The 17263-nt window shown below is 41.1% G+C and overlaps 1 protein-coding gene and 1 pseudogene across 1 annotated transcript in view; one reads left to right on the top strand and one right to left on the bottom strand.

Annotated features, from left to right (window-relative positions):
• The first annotated feature begins 930 nt into the window (after positions 1–930).
• The window catches only part of LOC127094142 (uncharacterized), a 73307-nt gene continuing 56974 nt past the window's right edge, over positions 931–17263 (top strand). The window contains exons 1-2 of the mRNA XM_051033006.1: positions 931–1065; positions 12703–13680. Coding sequence (XP_050888963.1) covers positions 931–1065; positions 12703–13680 — 1113 coding nt within the window. The remainder of the gene's footprint in view (positions 1066–12702; positions 13681–17263) is intronic.
• LOC127099026 (uncharacterized) lies at positions 10538–10637 on the bottom strand (annotated as a pseudogene).

The following is a 17263-nucleotide window of genomic DNA, read 5'->3' as shown; positions in this document are numbered from 1 at the left end:
TCAATCTGAGCCCCAATCTTCTTATGAAATGGCTCAATGACGAAACCCTAGCCTCAATAAGATCAATACAAACATGAAATGATCCCCATATCCATCATAGACCCCATCTCCTGCACAAACCCTGATTGGCCCAATGCAACTGATTAGGGTTGACCAGTGGTCAAAACCCTAATCTCAAGGTGTCTGATCAAACTCTTGAACTTCTTGGATGATAATAAGACCATGATAATGATGATGTATTATTTCAACCAAGATCAAGATCAATCTCCAAAACCCTAACTCATAGCCCAATCCTTAGATGGTTAATGATCAGTCAATAAAACCCTAGGCTTGCATCTCCACCTCTTATCTTCTGACCAAGACTTAAGAGGATGATTGGCACAATGTAACCACATGATATGCAATATGCAATGCCTAATGACCTAAAATGATATGCAATATGTTAAGCTAGTCCCAAGAGAGGAGGGCAAATTTTGAGGTGTTACACCAGGGTTTCTGTCCGTCTTCGTCTGTTTTCGTTCTCCCTTTTTCTGACTGAAGCTTGGCTATTTATAATGCTCTTGTTGTGACCTAATGGGCTCAGAATGAAGCCCAGAAATTCTGATATTCGCAAGCTTCGCTAGGCGAGTATTGTAGCGAAGAGTTCGCTAGGCGAAGGTTTTGCTCGCCTAGCGAGCATGACAGTTTGGGCCATTTTCTGGATTGGGTCTGTTGTGAGTTGAGCTTTTGTTCCTTTAAGGTCAGTGCCCTGCGGAATAAGTTGGAGTGCTTCGAGAAATGTTTTGCAAGATTAATGGGCAACTTTTGGGGTATGACAATGGCCTTGGTGGTTCTAGGGATGGAGAAGATCCCCGAAAGAAGACAACTGCTGGTGTGGTGGTTAATAATGGGGGTGGTTTCGGTGTTGCCACAGGCGGTGGACCAGGTCCGATGGGTAACAATCTGAAGGACAGCCTGTTTCCTCCTTTCTTCGGGGCCGAGGAGGATAGAGAAGAAGACCAGTTCTCCGTGCTTAATGAACAGTTTGGGCAATACAGTGTTCAACCACCAAACAAAGAGATTCAGGTGCTGGCGGAGAAAATCAGGGCTCTTGAAAGCTATGCTACTTCAGGGGTTGTCAATATGTCTAATATGGGGCTGGTTGAGGGGATTGTGATCCCACAAAAGTTCAAAGCGCCTGCATTTGACAAATACAATGGGAGTTCTTGCCCGAAAACTCACCTCCAGGCTTTTGTCCGTAAGATTTCTGCTTATACAATGGACCAGAAGTTGTGGATGTACTTCTTCCAGGACAGTCTGTCTGGGGGGTCCTTGGAATGGTACACTAAGTTGAAGTCTTCTGACATCAAGAGCTGGCAGGATCTTGGGGACGCTTTCTTTAAACAATACCAATTTAATGCTGACATGGCTCCTAGTCGTCCCCAGCTGCAGGGTATGTCTCAGAAGCCTAATGAGGGGTTTAAAGAATATGCGCAGAGATGGAGGGAGCTGGCTGCCAGGGTCCAACCTCCGTTGGTGGATAGAGAAATGTCAGATCTGTTCATGGGTACCCTTCAGGGGACATTTGCAGAGAGGATGGTTGGATGCCCGATTACTAACTTTGCTGATATAGTAGTGGCTGGGGAAAGAATCGAAAGTTGGTTAAAGATGGGAAAGATTCAGGGTAGTGCTTCGTCATCTGGGTCGAAGAAGCCCTTTGGGAATGGTCAGAGGAAGAAGGAGGGTGATACAAGTGCCGTGTATACCCAGAGGGGACAGAGTAGGGATCGTTACTAGCAGCACACTACTGCGGTAACCATTCCTGCTGATAATCAACAACAGCAACAACAACAACAACAACAGCAACCGCAACAACAACGGCAGCCATTTCAACAGAGACCACAGAGGGTCGGGTATCAAGTAAGAGGACGAATGATTGATCGTCAATTTGATAGGCCACCTGTGACCTATTCATTCTTGCTGAAGAAGTTGAAGGATTTGGGGTTGGTCCAGCTGAGGACGTTGGCACCGTTGAGACCTGATCAGAGGCCGGCCAATTTTGATGAGAACGCCAAGTGCGAATTCCACTCAGGTGCTCCTGGATACAATGTGGAAAATTGTAAAGCTTTTAAGCATGTGGTCCAGGATTTGGTGGATTCTAAAGCAATCAATTTTGCACCGTCTCCAAATGTGAATGCTAATCCCATGCCTGCGCATGGTCAAATGGGGTGAATGCAATTTCTGAAGATGGTAGAAGAATCGGGTTGTTGAATGTGGATCAGTTGAAGACTCCGTTGGCTGAGGTCAAAAGACAGTTGTTGAAGAATGGGGTCTTCCCGGGCTGTGATGACTGTTGTGCTGCGTGCACTGTTGTTCCTGATGGGTGTGTACTGTTGAGGGAGGCTGTCCAGAGGCTGATGGATGAGGGAAGCCTCAGGTTTGAGAAAGTGGATTTGGGGAAGGAGGATGTCTCCACCATAACCATCTATTTCGATCCGGTCGATTTGTCGACGCTGGCCGATGCGGCTCCAATTACTATCACGGTACCTGGGCCAATTCCTTATGACAAAGATGACGTTGTGCCGTGGCATTATGGTGGAGAAGTATACTGTAATGGGGAGAAGTTGGAGGATCAGACTGCGGATGAAACCACCGTTTCAATGGTGGATAATGCCGGACCTAGTGGTTTCACTCGCAGTGGAAGGTTGTTTGCCCCTGATGCTTTGAGAAGTGGGGAAGGAGAAAAAGAAAAGAAAGAAAAGGTCGAGGCTTTAGCCAGGGCAAGAGGAAAACAAGTGGTAAATGAGGGTACTCCTGTGGTGACACCGGCGCCTGGTGGGTCGGAAAGAGAACTTGATGATGAAGCTGAAGAATTTCTTAGGATCATCAAGAAGTCATAGTACAAGCTTGTTGACCATCTGCAGCAGACCCCATCCAAGATCTCAATCTTGTCATTGTTGCTTAGCTCCGAGGGGCATAGGGAGGCTTTGCTGAAAATAGTGAAAAGAGCCTATGTTCCCCAGGAGATAACAATCAATCAGTTGGAGACGGTGGTGTCAAACGTCAATGCCAGCCATGGGCTGGGTTTCACTGATTTGGATCTAACTGTGGATGGGCGGAACCATAATCGGGCGTTACACATCGCAATGGAATGTAAAGGAGTTGTGCTTTCGCACGTGTTGGTTGATACCGGCTCCTCTTTAAATGTGTTGCCAAAGAAAGCCCTGGCGAAGCTGGACTGTGAAGGGTTAATTTTGACGCCCACTGACCTGATAGTGAGAGCTTTTGACGGTTCGAAGCGGGCTGTGTTCGGGGAAGTGGAGCTCCCGGTGAAGATCGGGCCCGAGGTGTTCAAGTCGGTATTTTATGTCATGGATATTCAGCCGGCATACAGTTGCCTGTTGGGTCGCCCATGGATCCATGTTGCTGGGGCAGTGACTTCGACTTTGCACCAGAAGCTGAAGTACATCTGGGACGGGCAGGTCATCACCGTTTGTGGGGAGGAGGATATCTTCGTCAGCCACCTATCATCGTTCAAATACGTGGAAATGGACGGTGAAATTGTTGAGACACCAAGTCAAGCATTCGAAACCGTCAAGGTGGAAAATGCTCTTTTTGCCAAAGAAGAGGAGAAACCGTCCATTTCTTCATACAAGCAGGCCGCTGAGGTGGTGAAGAATGGAGAAGCTCCAGGATGGGGGAAGATGATGGACATCACCGCCAAGAAAGACAGATTTGGGGTTGGTTATCAGCCGGGCCGAGGCTTATCTGGACAAGGCAGAGGACGTCGCCCGTCATTCACGTTCACCAGTGTTGGAATGCTGGATCCAGATCACATCTGTACGGTGGGTGAAGAAGTTTATATGCTGATGATTGGGCTATGACTGCCCTTGGACTGAGACAGAGTGTCCTGTTTTTGCTGAATCAGATGGGATGGGAGACCTCCCCTATCCTGAGACATTTCACCACCTACCGGAGACTCACACTAGAATTCCTTAGTTCATTAATCTATCTACCCAGCCACGGAAAAGGAATTAGCAGAGGTTTTATCCAGTTCAGAATGTTCAATATGGAGTACCAATTTAATATTAGAGACTTCACCAACCTTTTGGGTTTTCCTACCTCCTTTGATACATTCACTGTAAGCCAGGAAGAACTTTTTGAATATAGAGAGCTTGAACACTTTTGGGGTAAGCTGACTGGAAATGATGAGCCCGAAGAACATGAGTTTCTCTCTGGAAACATACATAACCCAGCTTTCCGCTATTTCCATAAGATCCTGACCCACACTTTATTTGGGAAGAAGCCAAATAGTACTTCAGTTTCACGTGATGAACTCTTCATCATATTTTGTGCTTCCCAGAACCGTCCAGTAAACGGTGCTACTTTTATGTTAGCTAATTTGGACCACCTTATCCAGGATGAGCGAGCACCCATTAGAATAGGCGGTTTGATCACTATGATAGGTAATGCTATTGGATTACGTCAGCCTATGCTTGACCTTAGCCCTTTTTGTGGCATTACTACTATGAGTATACCCTTCCTCTTCAACACTATGTTTATAGCAAACATAAGGTCTGATGAGTTTGAGCTTATTATTGATAACCAGGTTCTCTGCCTATTCACCATGCCCGATCCTAGAACTAGTGTTCATAACCAAAGGAACTGGCTCTATAACCTGAATGAAACCCCAACTCCTGCTGGATCCACTGAATCCATCCAGGACTATGAGATTTGTGATGACTATGAGCACTATGTTGACCATATCTCTCAGGCTGAATCTGACCCTCAGACACCTTCCGGCTACTATGATATTGATCCTCCTCCTCAGCCTATCCTGACCGAAGAATCGGCCATGCCTGATCTCCGACATCATATGCCAGGAACAGATATTAAAACCGTCATTGAAGCTTTGATGTCAGAACAAGACGCCCTCAGGGAAGATTTCCACAACTTGAGACATGAAATCCTAGAATACATGAGCAGCACGGCAAGTCAGTTACGTATGTTACGGCATCGTGTTAACTCTTTTGCTCCTCCGGCCAGAGATCCGAAGATAGATGGAATTTAGTTATTTCTTTCTAAGTTATTTAGTTTTAGGCTAGATTTTTCATTAATGTTATTTGAATTCATGCTCGCATTTATTTTCCTTTCATTTCATTGTTTTCCCTTCCTGTATTACATTATGTTAATTTTATTAAAGCTTTTATTTATTTAATTTATGCAATGGCTATGTTCTCTACTGTTCTACTGTTACTCAGAATGAATTACTATTATGAGAAATAGAATAGCATGCAACACAAATTAATTAGCTAAATTAAATAGAACAATCTAAAAACCAAATAAAACAAAATAATCAAAATAAATTCATCTCCAGATTAATTATGTGAAGCGCTGCTGAATGCCCTGCCAAAAAGAAATGTGTGACGAGCGTCACACACTCCATGACGAACGGCACGCATAACTCCTGTTACGACTGTCACACCCTTGTGACGAGCGTAACGCCCTTCAGACATGTGAACGTTAGGGAGCCGTTGGAGACAAACGTTACACCTTTAATTTTTTACCTTCCCCACTCACTTTTCATTTAACCACACTTAATTACTCTTCAACCACTTTTTCTTTCTATCTTCCAACCCTTCTCCTATAAATACCTACCAAAACTTCCTTCATTCACCACAAAACAATTCTCTCCTATCAAATACACTTCTTTTTCTTTCCAAATCACCCCTTCAAAAATTCATCACAATGGCGGGAAATCAAAATTTCGGAAATATCATCTTCCGATCCGGAGATGACAACTACCAGCAAGAGCAATTCGAACGTTTCCAACAGCGAGGCGTCGCTTCCACCAGGTACCCCGATTTAACTTGTTTACAACAATTAGGATTACTCCAAGGTATCGAATGGATGCTCCGCCTAGCCGACTTAACCTTCCTTTGCACTCATAATCAACCCACCTACCCATCCCTAACCTTAGAATTCTTAAGTTCATACGACTACACCACTCCCGCCGGTGAAGACGAATTTTTAACCGGTACCGCAACCTTCCGTATGTTCAACACCGAGTACTCCTTAACCCAAAACCAATTGAGTACCATGTTACAATTTCCCATAGAAGGTCAGGTACACCCCAGAATCCCTCCAAACTCAAACTGGAACACAGTTGGCGTTTTTGGCCTTTTTAAGAAAATTACCGGTATAGATACCTACAACTGGGAAGAACTCCTTCTCTCCCATATACATAACCCCACTATCCGGTACTTCATCCGCATCTTGCAAAACACAATTTTTGGAAGACCAAACAACAACAAGGTCAACTCAAAGGAGCTATTTTTCCTCCAATGCGTCTTCGAACCGGATACTCAGGTAAACGCCACCTCTTTTCTCTTTCATCACATCCGCACCTTATGTGCTAGAGGCCGGCAACCCTTTATAATTGGTGGATTAATAACATCCATAGCACTTGGCCTGAACCTAGGGGATAAACTCCAAACTTTAGAATCCCTACCTCCCCTGTCTATGGATATCAGCTATTGCCGCTCCAGCCGCCTGATTAAAAACAGAGTAGGCGGAGGATATTATCTTATGGTGAACAACCAGGCTGTCCCAAGCGTTGTTCTACCAAATATCGCCCTAACTGATGTCACAAACCCCGACCGCCACCTCTATGATTTAAACGCTCCTGAAACCACCGAGCCTTTACAAACAAACCCACAAACAGATGAGTTTGAAGAAATGGAACAAGGTGATCATCCTCCTACACAACATTCAGCCCCGCTCAACCCTTCCGGTAATGCAACTGGCCCATCCTCCCAACGTCGTCGACGAAGAAGGCCTGCAACCAACGACGACATTATGGATGCTATCGATGGTATGCAGGCACAGAATGCAGAGATGATGCAGATGATGCGTCAAATGCAACAGCAACAGGATGCCCGGAATGCCATAACCGACCAGCGGTTTACTGAATTGTTCAGCAGGTTCGACAACTTAGACATACGTCAAAGATCACCAGGTCCTAGAACCAGAGGCGGAAGGCAGCCTTAGTTGTTATTTTCTTTGCATTTCCATTTTGTATTTCTTTCCCTTAAAACATTGAGGACAATGTTTAGTTCAAGTATGGGGGGGAAACAATATTCTTCCTATTTCCATTCTTCAAGTATGTTATTTTCCCTTTCATCGTTATTTCCCTTCCTTATTATTTAATATTTTGTTTTAAAAAAAAAAAAAAAAAAAAAATTTATAATTCTAAGTTAAGCCCCTAGTGTGAAATATTTCTATTATCTATTCCCCTCGATTTTCTTGAGCCATAACAAAAAAAAAAAAATTTAACACACCCAATAAGTATAAAGGTTGCTTACTTTATAAAACTTGAGTGAAATCAAAACAAAATCATTACCATAACAACGCTCTGAGAACCTCAATATGTTAGATCAGGATAAGTACCTATTATACCGATTCCTTGAACTTTTAGTTCTATGGCAACCCCAAGTAGTTTATACAGAAGTCAGCACCGTCTTAATAGCAAACTACGTGGAGAGCCGATGAATATAAGTGAATGATCCCCAAAGTAACATAAAATATATGAATATATCAAGAAATGCACTAAGTAAATTAGGTGATCCTTACCAGATCATTTAATCTAAAGGTTGCAGATCATGCAAAAGCACAATACGAAAGATCCATTATGAGTTGGTTCAGTAGGAATCTGGTACTGAACTTGGTAGGGCGGACTACGGTTCGATCCCCCGCAATTTGCAATGGACTGAATAATGAAGTTATCCGACTTATGTACCAGAACTTCTAGCTAAAAGCGGATCATAATCACTAACCGGTTACTCCACTATGTGCGCGAAAAGATAAAGGGCTTAATGTGATTTCGCTAGAATGAAAACGGGTAAAATAAGACCAAAGGAACCAGGATAGCTATCATAGGGTACTTGAACTGATTTACATAAGGTAGGGTTATCTAAGTTGTAACGGTAGTTGTTGATGTCAAGATTAAACTCAAGTCCTCCTAAACAAAAACCCATTTGCAACCTAGTACGAATTGATGTGTGCTTTGAAATTTCATCTGGCTAAAACTTTTAACAAGTTCTATACTGAATTTTGCTTGAGGACAAGCAAAGATTTAAGTATGGGGGAGTTTGATAACACGAAATTATATCACATTTTAAGACTTAATTCAATTAGATTATATTATCATTTACTTTCGTTTACTGCATTTTATGGGATATTACGTGGTATTTTCTTCCTAATTGTCGCAGGTAGTCTATTTTGAAGAACAAGTGAAAAAGGGAAGAAAAGGAGGTGTAAAAAGGAATAAAAAGGAAACAAATAACAAAGACCAAGCCCAGCCCAAAGAAAGTGCACGTTATGCCTGTGACGGGCGTCACAAGGGTTGTGACGAGCGTCACACTAAAAGCACTCCTGTGACGAGCGTCACACATGGTGTGACGAACGTCACACCAGTCCTCTATATTTTTGGCGCAAGGAACTCAACTGACCACGTTGAAAGCTATTTTCACGCACGCTTAACCCTCGGAACGAGACCACGCACACGGAAACCCTTGAAAAGCAGTTACACCAGCAGCTGTATAAATAGCAGCTAATGGGGAAGTTTCAAAGGCCCGGTTTTTCCACGCTCATATTGCCGAAGCTCTGCCAAATTTTCTTGTCACACCTTTTGCTTATTTTTTCCTTTCCAGCACTTAACATTGTTTATTTTATTTATTTCTTTTGCAAGCTTTACATTCTTTTTCCCTTGCAAATTTACCTTTCCCGTTTCAGCTTCTAGATATTTTTCGCATAATAGTTTCTACACCGGAAACTATTGTGCAACTTTATACTGGATTTAACCTTACGTTATATTCCAGTTTTATTTCCTTGATTTAATTTACTGTTTAATTGAAGAATCCAAGAACAAATCCTACCGGCTTGTGGTGGAGTGTTCAAGACTATTGTATTACGCATTCAGGTTCTTTAATCATTATTTAATATTTTGTTTTATTATTTATCTATATTATCCGCCTGGAATGAGTCTGTTTATGCATGATATAAATTCTTATTTGTTTAGCATGTCTGGCTAATTTGCCTAGGTATCGGTATGTAAAGTAAGCAGAATAAGGGATCAAGACTGAGTCGGTCTATCTAAACTTAAAATCAAAATCAATCTTTTTACGGTCTCAACTTACAGGTTTAATAACAAGATTTTTTACAAAAGTAAAAGACATAAAGAAGTTAAAATCAATAGAGCGAGAGTTTGAGATTTTAACTGGACAGTGTAAGTTAGGCATTAATTCTAGATCAGGGCGAGAGCAAGTTTTAGAGTTAATTAAATTCTGACCTTTTCCAAAAAGTATTTTTAAAGATTGAATGTGAGGACGAGAGTTAAGCATTTGGATTTAATTATATAACCTAAGTCAACAGAGCGAGAGTTTGAGATAAGGGTGTTTAAAACGGTCAGTATTTTCTTAAAAAGAGTTTCTGCAACTTTATTGCTTTCAAAATATGGTTTTTGACTTAATTATAAGTGACAGCAACATTAATATAAAATCATGGTTTATTCAACAGAGCGAGAGTTTGAGATAGAACCTTTAACCAATAAAGTTAACCGAAACGATTCATTTTAAAACCAAGAAGCCGACAAAGACTTGATTCCCTAGTTTTGACGAACTACATACCGATATCCGTTTTATTGATATTTAATCTAGATATTAGTTTAGCTCTTAGTTTTTTCCCAAACAATCAAACATTTTCACCTTAGATTTACGTAGTAACCTTAGATAACGGTATATCGATTCATAAGTCCCTGTGGGATCGATATCTTTTAAAACTACGCGATAGAACTGTGCACTTGCAGTTTGTATCCCAAATTCGACTCATAAAGTCGCGATCAAGTTTTTGGCGCCGTTGCCGGGGACTTTTATTCAATCGATATCGTAACTCTTCCGTTACGCTGTAGAGACTAAGGTTTCTTTTCCTTCTATTTTCTTTCTTTCGTTGATTTGTATGCCACGCACTCGCTCTCAAGGCGAACCGCTCTATTTACGAATCAACGATATCGAACTATATCTCCGAGTCTTACGACGAATTCGGGAATATCGTGCTGAAAACAATCTCCCTCCTATAGACCTTCCTGATCTCAAAGATTTTCCTTCTTTAACCGAGATGGCAGAACCAGCTCGTGCTCTTAGAGATTACGCCGCTCCATCGCAAGATGAACCGCATTCAAGTATTGCTCCGCCCGCAATCGAAGCAAACAACTTTGAACTTAAACCTTCGTTGTTGCAGGCTGTGCAACAGAACCAATTCTCTGGAAATCTTACCGAAGATCCAAACCTTCATTTATCCGTATTTGTCCAATACGCTGATACTGTTAAAGCTAATGGTGTCACTTCAGAGGCAATTCGACTTCGTCTTTTTCCTTTCTCATTAAGAGATAGCGCTAGAAGATGGCTTCAATCTCTTCCTTCCAACTCAGTCACCACATGGAACGAGTTGAAGAAAGTTTTTCTTGCCCGATATTTTCCACCAAGCAAAACAGCTATGTTAAGAGCCCAGATAAACGGATTTAAACAGAAAGACAACGAGTCTCTTTTCGAAGCATGGGAAAGATACAAAGACATGATGAGACTTTGCCCACACCATGGTTTGGAAGACTGGTTAGTAATTCACACATTTTATAATGGTCTCTTATACAATACAAGGTTAACAATAGACGCCGCTGCAGGTGGTGCACTAATGAACAAACCTTACGCTGATGCTTACCAGCTTATCGAGAGCATGGCCCAAAACCACTATCAGTGGGGAACCGAACGAACAACGGTGGAAAAACCTCAACCGAAAACTGGCATGTACGAGATAAGTAACCTTGATCACGTCAATGCAAAAGTGGATGCTTTGGTCCAGAAAATTGAAAGTTTAAACGTATCACCTCCAGCCGCCGTGGTTGCTGTAACTCAGAATTGCGAGGTCTGTGGAATCCAAGGCCACACTCCTGCGGAATGTCAACTCTTGACTGGAATCCAAACAGAGCAAGTAAACTATGCTCAAGGAAGCCCCTATTCGAATACCTATAACCCAAATTGGAAGAACCATCCAAACTTCTCATATAAGAGTAATAATGCTTTATACGCACCTGGACAGTCTCCAAATCAAGCCCCATCTATACCTCCGGGATATCAGAAACCGAATCCTAACAATAATACCCCTAGAAAATCCAACTTGGAAATCATGATGGAAAACTTTATAGCTTCCCAACAACAAACCAATAAAGATTTCTTAAACCAGAACATACACACTGGCGAACAACTTAAACAACTAGCAAGCAAAGTAGATGCCCTGGCTACCCATAACAAAATGCTGGAAACGCAAATATCTCAAGTAGCTCAACAACAAGCACCTACTGCTGCACCAACTGGTACATTCCCTGGACAGCCCCAACCCAATCCGAGAAGCCAAGCTCATGCAATTATATTAAGAAGTGGAACGGAAGTGGAAGGACCGTCTGACCCAAGGATAGAAAACCAAAACCCTAAGAAATCTACTGAGGAAAGTGAACCTAAGGAAAAGGAAGAGAGTAATAAGGAAACCCTAGAAAAGAAGGAACCTTATGTACCTCCACCACCTTACAAACCACCTATACCTTACCCTCAAAGGCTTGTTAAAACCAAAGATGTAGGCCAATTTAGAAAATTTGTTGATCTCTTTAAACAATTAAACGTTACAATTCCGTTTACCGAAGCTATTACGCAGATGCCTTCATATGCTAAATTCTTAAAAGAAATTCTTTCTAATAAAAGGAAACTTGAGGATAGCGAAACCGTTACACTCCCTGCCGAATGTAGCGCTATAATCCAAAACATGCCCCCTAAACTCAAGGATCCGGGTAGTTTCTCTATACCCTGTCACATAGGAAAATTTGTCATCGACAAAGCCTTATGCGATTTAGGAGCCGGAATTAGCGTTATGCCTTTATCCATATGTAAGAAACTGGAAATGGGAGAATTAAGACCGACCAAAATGTCTGTGCAATTAGCAGATCGTTCCATCAAATATCCTGTAGGAATCCTTGAAAACGTTCCCGTACGCATAGGTCAGTTTTACATTCCCACTGACTTCACAATTATGGACATTAGAGAAGATGATACGACACCTATTATACTAGGAAGACCATTCTTAGCAACTGCCGGTGCAATCATAGACGTAAAACGAGGACGACTCACCTTCGAAGTAGGTGAAGAGAAAATTGAATTCATTCTTTCCCAATTCTTGAAAGCACCTGCAATAGAAGATACATGTTACTTCATGGATATCATCGATGAATGCATAAAAGAAGCAGAGTCAGGAGAAGACAAAGCATCAGACTATCTTTTAGAGGACAAATCTAAACAATGCCTAGCAATAACACCGGATCCTACGCAGTGTCTTAACAAACCAACCCCTGATTTGAAAACACTTCCCAAAAATCTGAGATATGAATTCCTAGACTTAGAACTTGAACGACCTGTGATAGTTAATGCAGATCTAGGAAGACTCGAAACAGAAAAACTCCTACATATCTTAAGAAAATATCCAACCGCACTAGGATACCACATCACCGATCTTAAAGGAATAAGCCCTTCTATTTGTATGCACCGCATCATGTTAGAAGAAGACTGTAAAACCTCTAGGGAACACCAGAGAAGACTAAATCCGATCCTAAGTGAGGTAGTAAAGAAAGAAATAACCAAGTTATTAGAAGCAGGTATTATATATCCTATATCTGATAGCAAATGGGTTAGTCCTGTACACGTTGTACCAAAGAAAGGAGGCATAACCGTTATTGAAAACGAAAAAGGAGAAACTATAACTAAACGAATCGAATCGGGATGGAGAATGTGCATTGATTATAGGAAACTAAACAAAGCAACCCGAAAAGATCATTTCCCTTTACCATTCATTGACCAAATGTTAGAACGATTAGCTAAACATTCACATTTCTGTTATTTAGACGGTTATTCAGGCTTCTTTCAAATACCAATTCACCCTGATGACCAAGAAAAGACAACATTCACATGCCCTTTTGGTACCTTCGCGTATAGACGAATGCCGTTTGGTCTGTGTAATGCCCCTGCAACTTTTCAAAGATGCATGATGGCAATATTCGCCGACTTTCTCGAAAACATCATGGAAGTATTTATGGATGACTTTTCTGTATACGGACAAAGTTTCGAAGAATGCCTTGAAAACCTGGAAAGAGTTCTGGAGCGATGTGTAAAAGTAAACTTAGTACTTAATTGGGAAAAGTGCCACTTTATGGTACAAGAAGGAATTGTTTTAGGACACATCATCTCGAACAGAGGAATCGAAGTAGACAAAGCCAAAATAGAGGTAATCGAAAATCTTCAACCCCCAAGAACTGTGAGAGAAGTACGAAGTTTTTTAGGACACGCCGGTTTTTACCGACGATTCATCAAAGACTTCTCTAAGATAACTAAACCCTTAACCGGACTGTTGATGAAAGATGCTGAATTCATATTCGACGATAACTGTTTAAAAGCATTTCAAACTCTTAAACAAGCATTGATCTCCGCACCCATTATGCAGACACCAGACTGGAATGAACCATTCGAAATAATGTGCGATGCCAGTGACTATGCTGTAGGTGCTGTTTTAGGACAAAGAAAGGATAAAAAGCTTCACGTTATATACTACGCTAGCAGAACCCTGGATGAAGCGCAAATGAATTATGCCACAACCGAGAAAGAACTCCTAGCAGTGGTATTTGCGCTAGATAAATTTCGTTCTTACCTGGTAGGAGCCAAAATAATAGTTTACACCGATCACGCTGCTATCAGGTACCTTTTAACAAAAAAGATGCTAAACCTAGACTCCTAAGATGGATCTTGTTACTACAAGAATTCGACTTAGAAATCAAGGACAAGAAAGGAACTGAAAACGTAGTAGCAGACCACCTCTCTAGACTTGAGAACCTTGAACCGGAAAGAACATCCATTAATGATGATTTCTCGTATGATAAACTCATAGCTACTTTGGAAGAGAACAACTCCGACATGCAAGTAGAAACCACCTTAGCTATATCTGTCACACCATGGTACGCTGATCTAGTCAATTATTTAGCTGCCGGAATAGTTCCACCTACTTTATCTTACCAGCAGAAGAAACGATTCTTCCACGACATAAAACACTATTACTGGGATGACCCCTTACTTTTCAAAAGAGGCCCCGATGGTATTTTCCGTCGATGTATACCCGAAGAAGAGGTAGAAAATATAATCCAACACTGTCACTCTGCGCCTTATGGTGGACACACAAGTACATCCAAGACCTGCTCTAAAATCCTACAAGCTGGCTTTTATTGGCCTACTATATGGAAGGACGTACATGCGGCTATTAAGGAGTGTGACAGATGTCAACGCACGGGAAACATATCTAGACGTGACGAGATGCCACAAAAAGGTATTTTGGAAGTAGAGATTTTTGACGTGTGGGGGATAGACTTCATGGGACCCTTCCCATCCTCTTTCGGTAACAAATACATACTCGTGGCAGTTGACTACGTATCAAAATGGATCGAAGCTATAGCTTCTCCAACAAATGACACCCGAGTAGTAACTAGACTCTTTAAAAATATAATATTTCCGAGATTTGGCATCCCAAGAATAGTAGTCAGTGATGGTGGATCACACTTTATATCCAAGGTACTCGAAAAACTACTACTTAAATATGGAGTGAGACATAGGATAGCAACACCTTACCACCCTCAAACCAGTGGACAAGTGGAAGTATCTAACAGAGAAATCAAGCAAATACTAGAAAAAACGGTCGCCACTTCAAGGAAAGATTGGTCATTGAAATTACCAGAAGCTTTGTGGGCATACCGAACTGCTTATAAAACTCCCATAGGGACGACCCCATTTAAGCTCATTTATGGAAAATCCTGTCACCTCCCGGTAGAATTAGAACATAAAGCCTATTGGGCTATTAGAAATTTAAATTTGAATTATAAAGCCGCCGGTGAAAAGAGAATCCTTGACATAAACGAATTAGAGGAACTCAGAAGAGACGCCTATGAAAATGCCAAAATCTATAAAGAAAGAACAAAACAATGGCATGACAAGCGTATATCAAGGAAAATCTTCAAGCAAGGCGACGCAGTACTTTTATTTAACTCTAGACTAAAGTTATTCCCGGGAAAACTACGATCCAGATGGTCAGGACCTTTTCATATCACTAAAATCTTTCCCAGTGGAGCGGTAGAAATAAAAGGACAATCTACAGAACCGTTCACCGTAAACGGGCAACGTCTGAAACATTATCACTATGCGGAAACCAACGAGGATTCGCAAATTCTACACTTAGACGAAACGCCCCCAGGACTCATAGACTATATTTAACAGTTTATTTGTCGAGCTTGCGACATTTAAACAAAGCGCTTAGTGGGAGACAACCCACAAATTAATTTGTTATTTTATTATTCTATTATTATTATCATTTCCCTATTTTTCTCTTAATTATTCTTTTAATTTCTATTTAGTATTCATTATTGATTTATTAAAAAAGAAAAAAAAAAATATATATATATATATATATATATAATAATAATTCTTTTCTTCTTTCGGCATTTGGCCAAATCCTGACTTAAACTCATGTTTCTTTTCTCTAGCTAACACTAACCAGATGGGACATTCTGATCGTATGGGTATCAAGTTCAGAGGAATGGCTCAGAAACGAAAGTTTGAAGAACTAGCCGCTAGAGAGATGCTACCTAGTTTATATGCTGATGATTGGGCTATGACTGCCCTTGGACTGAGACAGAGTGTCCTGTTTTTGCTGAATCAGATAGGATGGGAGACCTCCCCTATCCTGAGACATTTCACCACCTACCGGAGACTCACACTAGAATTCCTTAGTTCATTAATCTATCTACCCAGCCACGGAAAAGGAATTAGCAGAGGTTTTATCCAGTTCAGAATGTTCAATATGGAGTACCAATTTAATATTAGAGACTTCACCAACCTTTTGGGTTTTCCTACCTCCTTTGATACATTCACTGTAAGCCAGGAAGAACTTTTTGAATATAGAGAGCTTGAACACTTTTGGGGTAAGCTGACTGGAAATGATGAGCCCGAAGAACATGAGTTTCTCTCTGGAAACATACATAACCCAGCTTTCCGCTATTTCCATAAGATCCTGACCCACACTTTATTTGGGAAGAAGCCAAATAGTACTTCAGTTTCACGTGATGAACTCTTCATCATATTTTGTGCTTCCCAGAACCGTCCAGTAAACGGTGCTACTTTTATGTTAGCTAATTTGGACCACCTTATCCAGGATGAGCGAGCACCCATTAGAATAGGCGGTTTGATCACTATGATAGGTAATGCTATTGGATTACGTCAGCCTATGCTTGACCTTAGCCCTTTTTGTGGCATTACTACTATGAGTATACCCTTCCTCTTCAACACTATGTTTATAGCAAACATAGGGTCTGATGAGTTTGAGCTTATTATTGATAACCAGGTTCTCTGCCTATTCACCATGCCCGATCCTAGAACTAGTGTTCATAACCAAAGGAACTGGCTCTATAACCTGAATGAAACCCCAACTCCTGCTGGATCCACTGAATCCATCCAGGACTATGAGATTTGTGATGACTATGAGCACTATGTTGACCATATCTCTCAGGCTGAATCTGACCCTCAGACACCTTCCGGCTACTATGATATTGATCCTCCTCCTCAGCCTGTCCTGACCGAAGAATCAGCCATGCCTGATCTCCGACATCATATGCCAGGAACAGATATTAAAACCGTCATTGAAGCTTTGATGTCAGAACAAGACGCCCTCAGGGAAGATTTCCACAACTTGAGACATGAAATCCTAGAATACATGAGCAGCACGGCAAGTCAGTTACGTATGTTACGGCATCGTGTTAACTCTTTTGCTCCTCCGGCCAGAGATCCGAAGATAGATGGAATTTAGTTATTTCTTTCTAAGTTATTTAGTTTTAGGCTAGATTTTTCATTAATGTTATTTGAATTCATGCTCGCATTTATTTTCCTTTCATTTCATTGTTTTCCCTTCCTGTATTACATTATGTTAATTTTATTAAAGCTTTTATTTATTTAATTTATGCAATGGCTATGTTCTCTACTGTTCTACTGTTACTCAGAATGAATTACTATTATGAGAAATAGAATAGCATGCAACACAAATTAATTAGCTAAATTAAATAGAACAATCTAAAAACCAAATAAAACAAAATAATCAAAAT

This window comes from Lathyrus oleraceus, chromosome 6, assembly GCF_024323335.1.
Source record: "Lathyrus oleraceus cultivar Zhongwan6 chromosome 6, CAAS_Psat_ZW6_1.0, whole genome shotgun sequence".
Classification (NCBI taxonomy): domain Eukaryota; kingdom Viridiplantae; phylum Streptophyta; class Magnoliopsida; order Fabales; family Fabaceae; genus Lathyrus; species Lathyrus oleraceus.
Note: the sequence above shows the minus strand (reverse complement) of the source record. Positions and strands in the feature narration are given on the sequence as shown.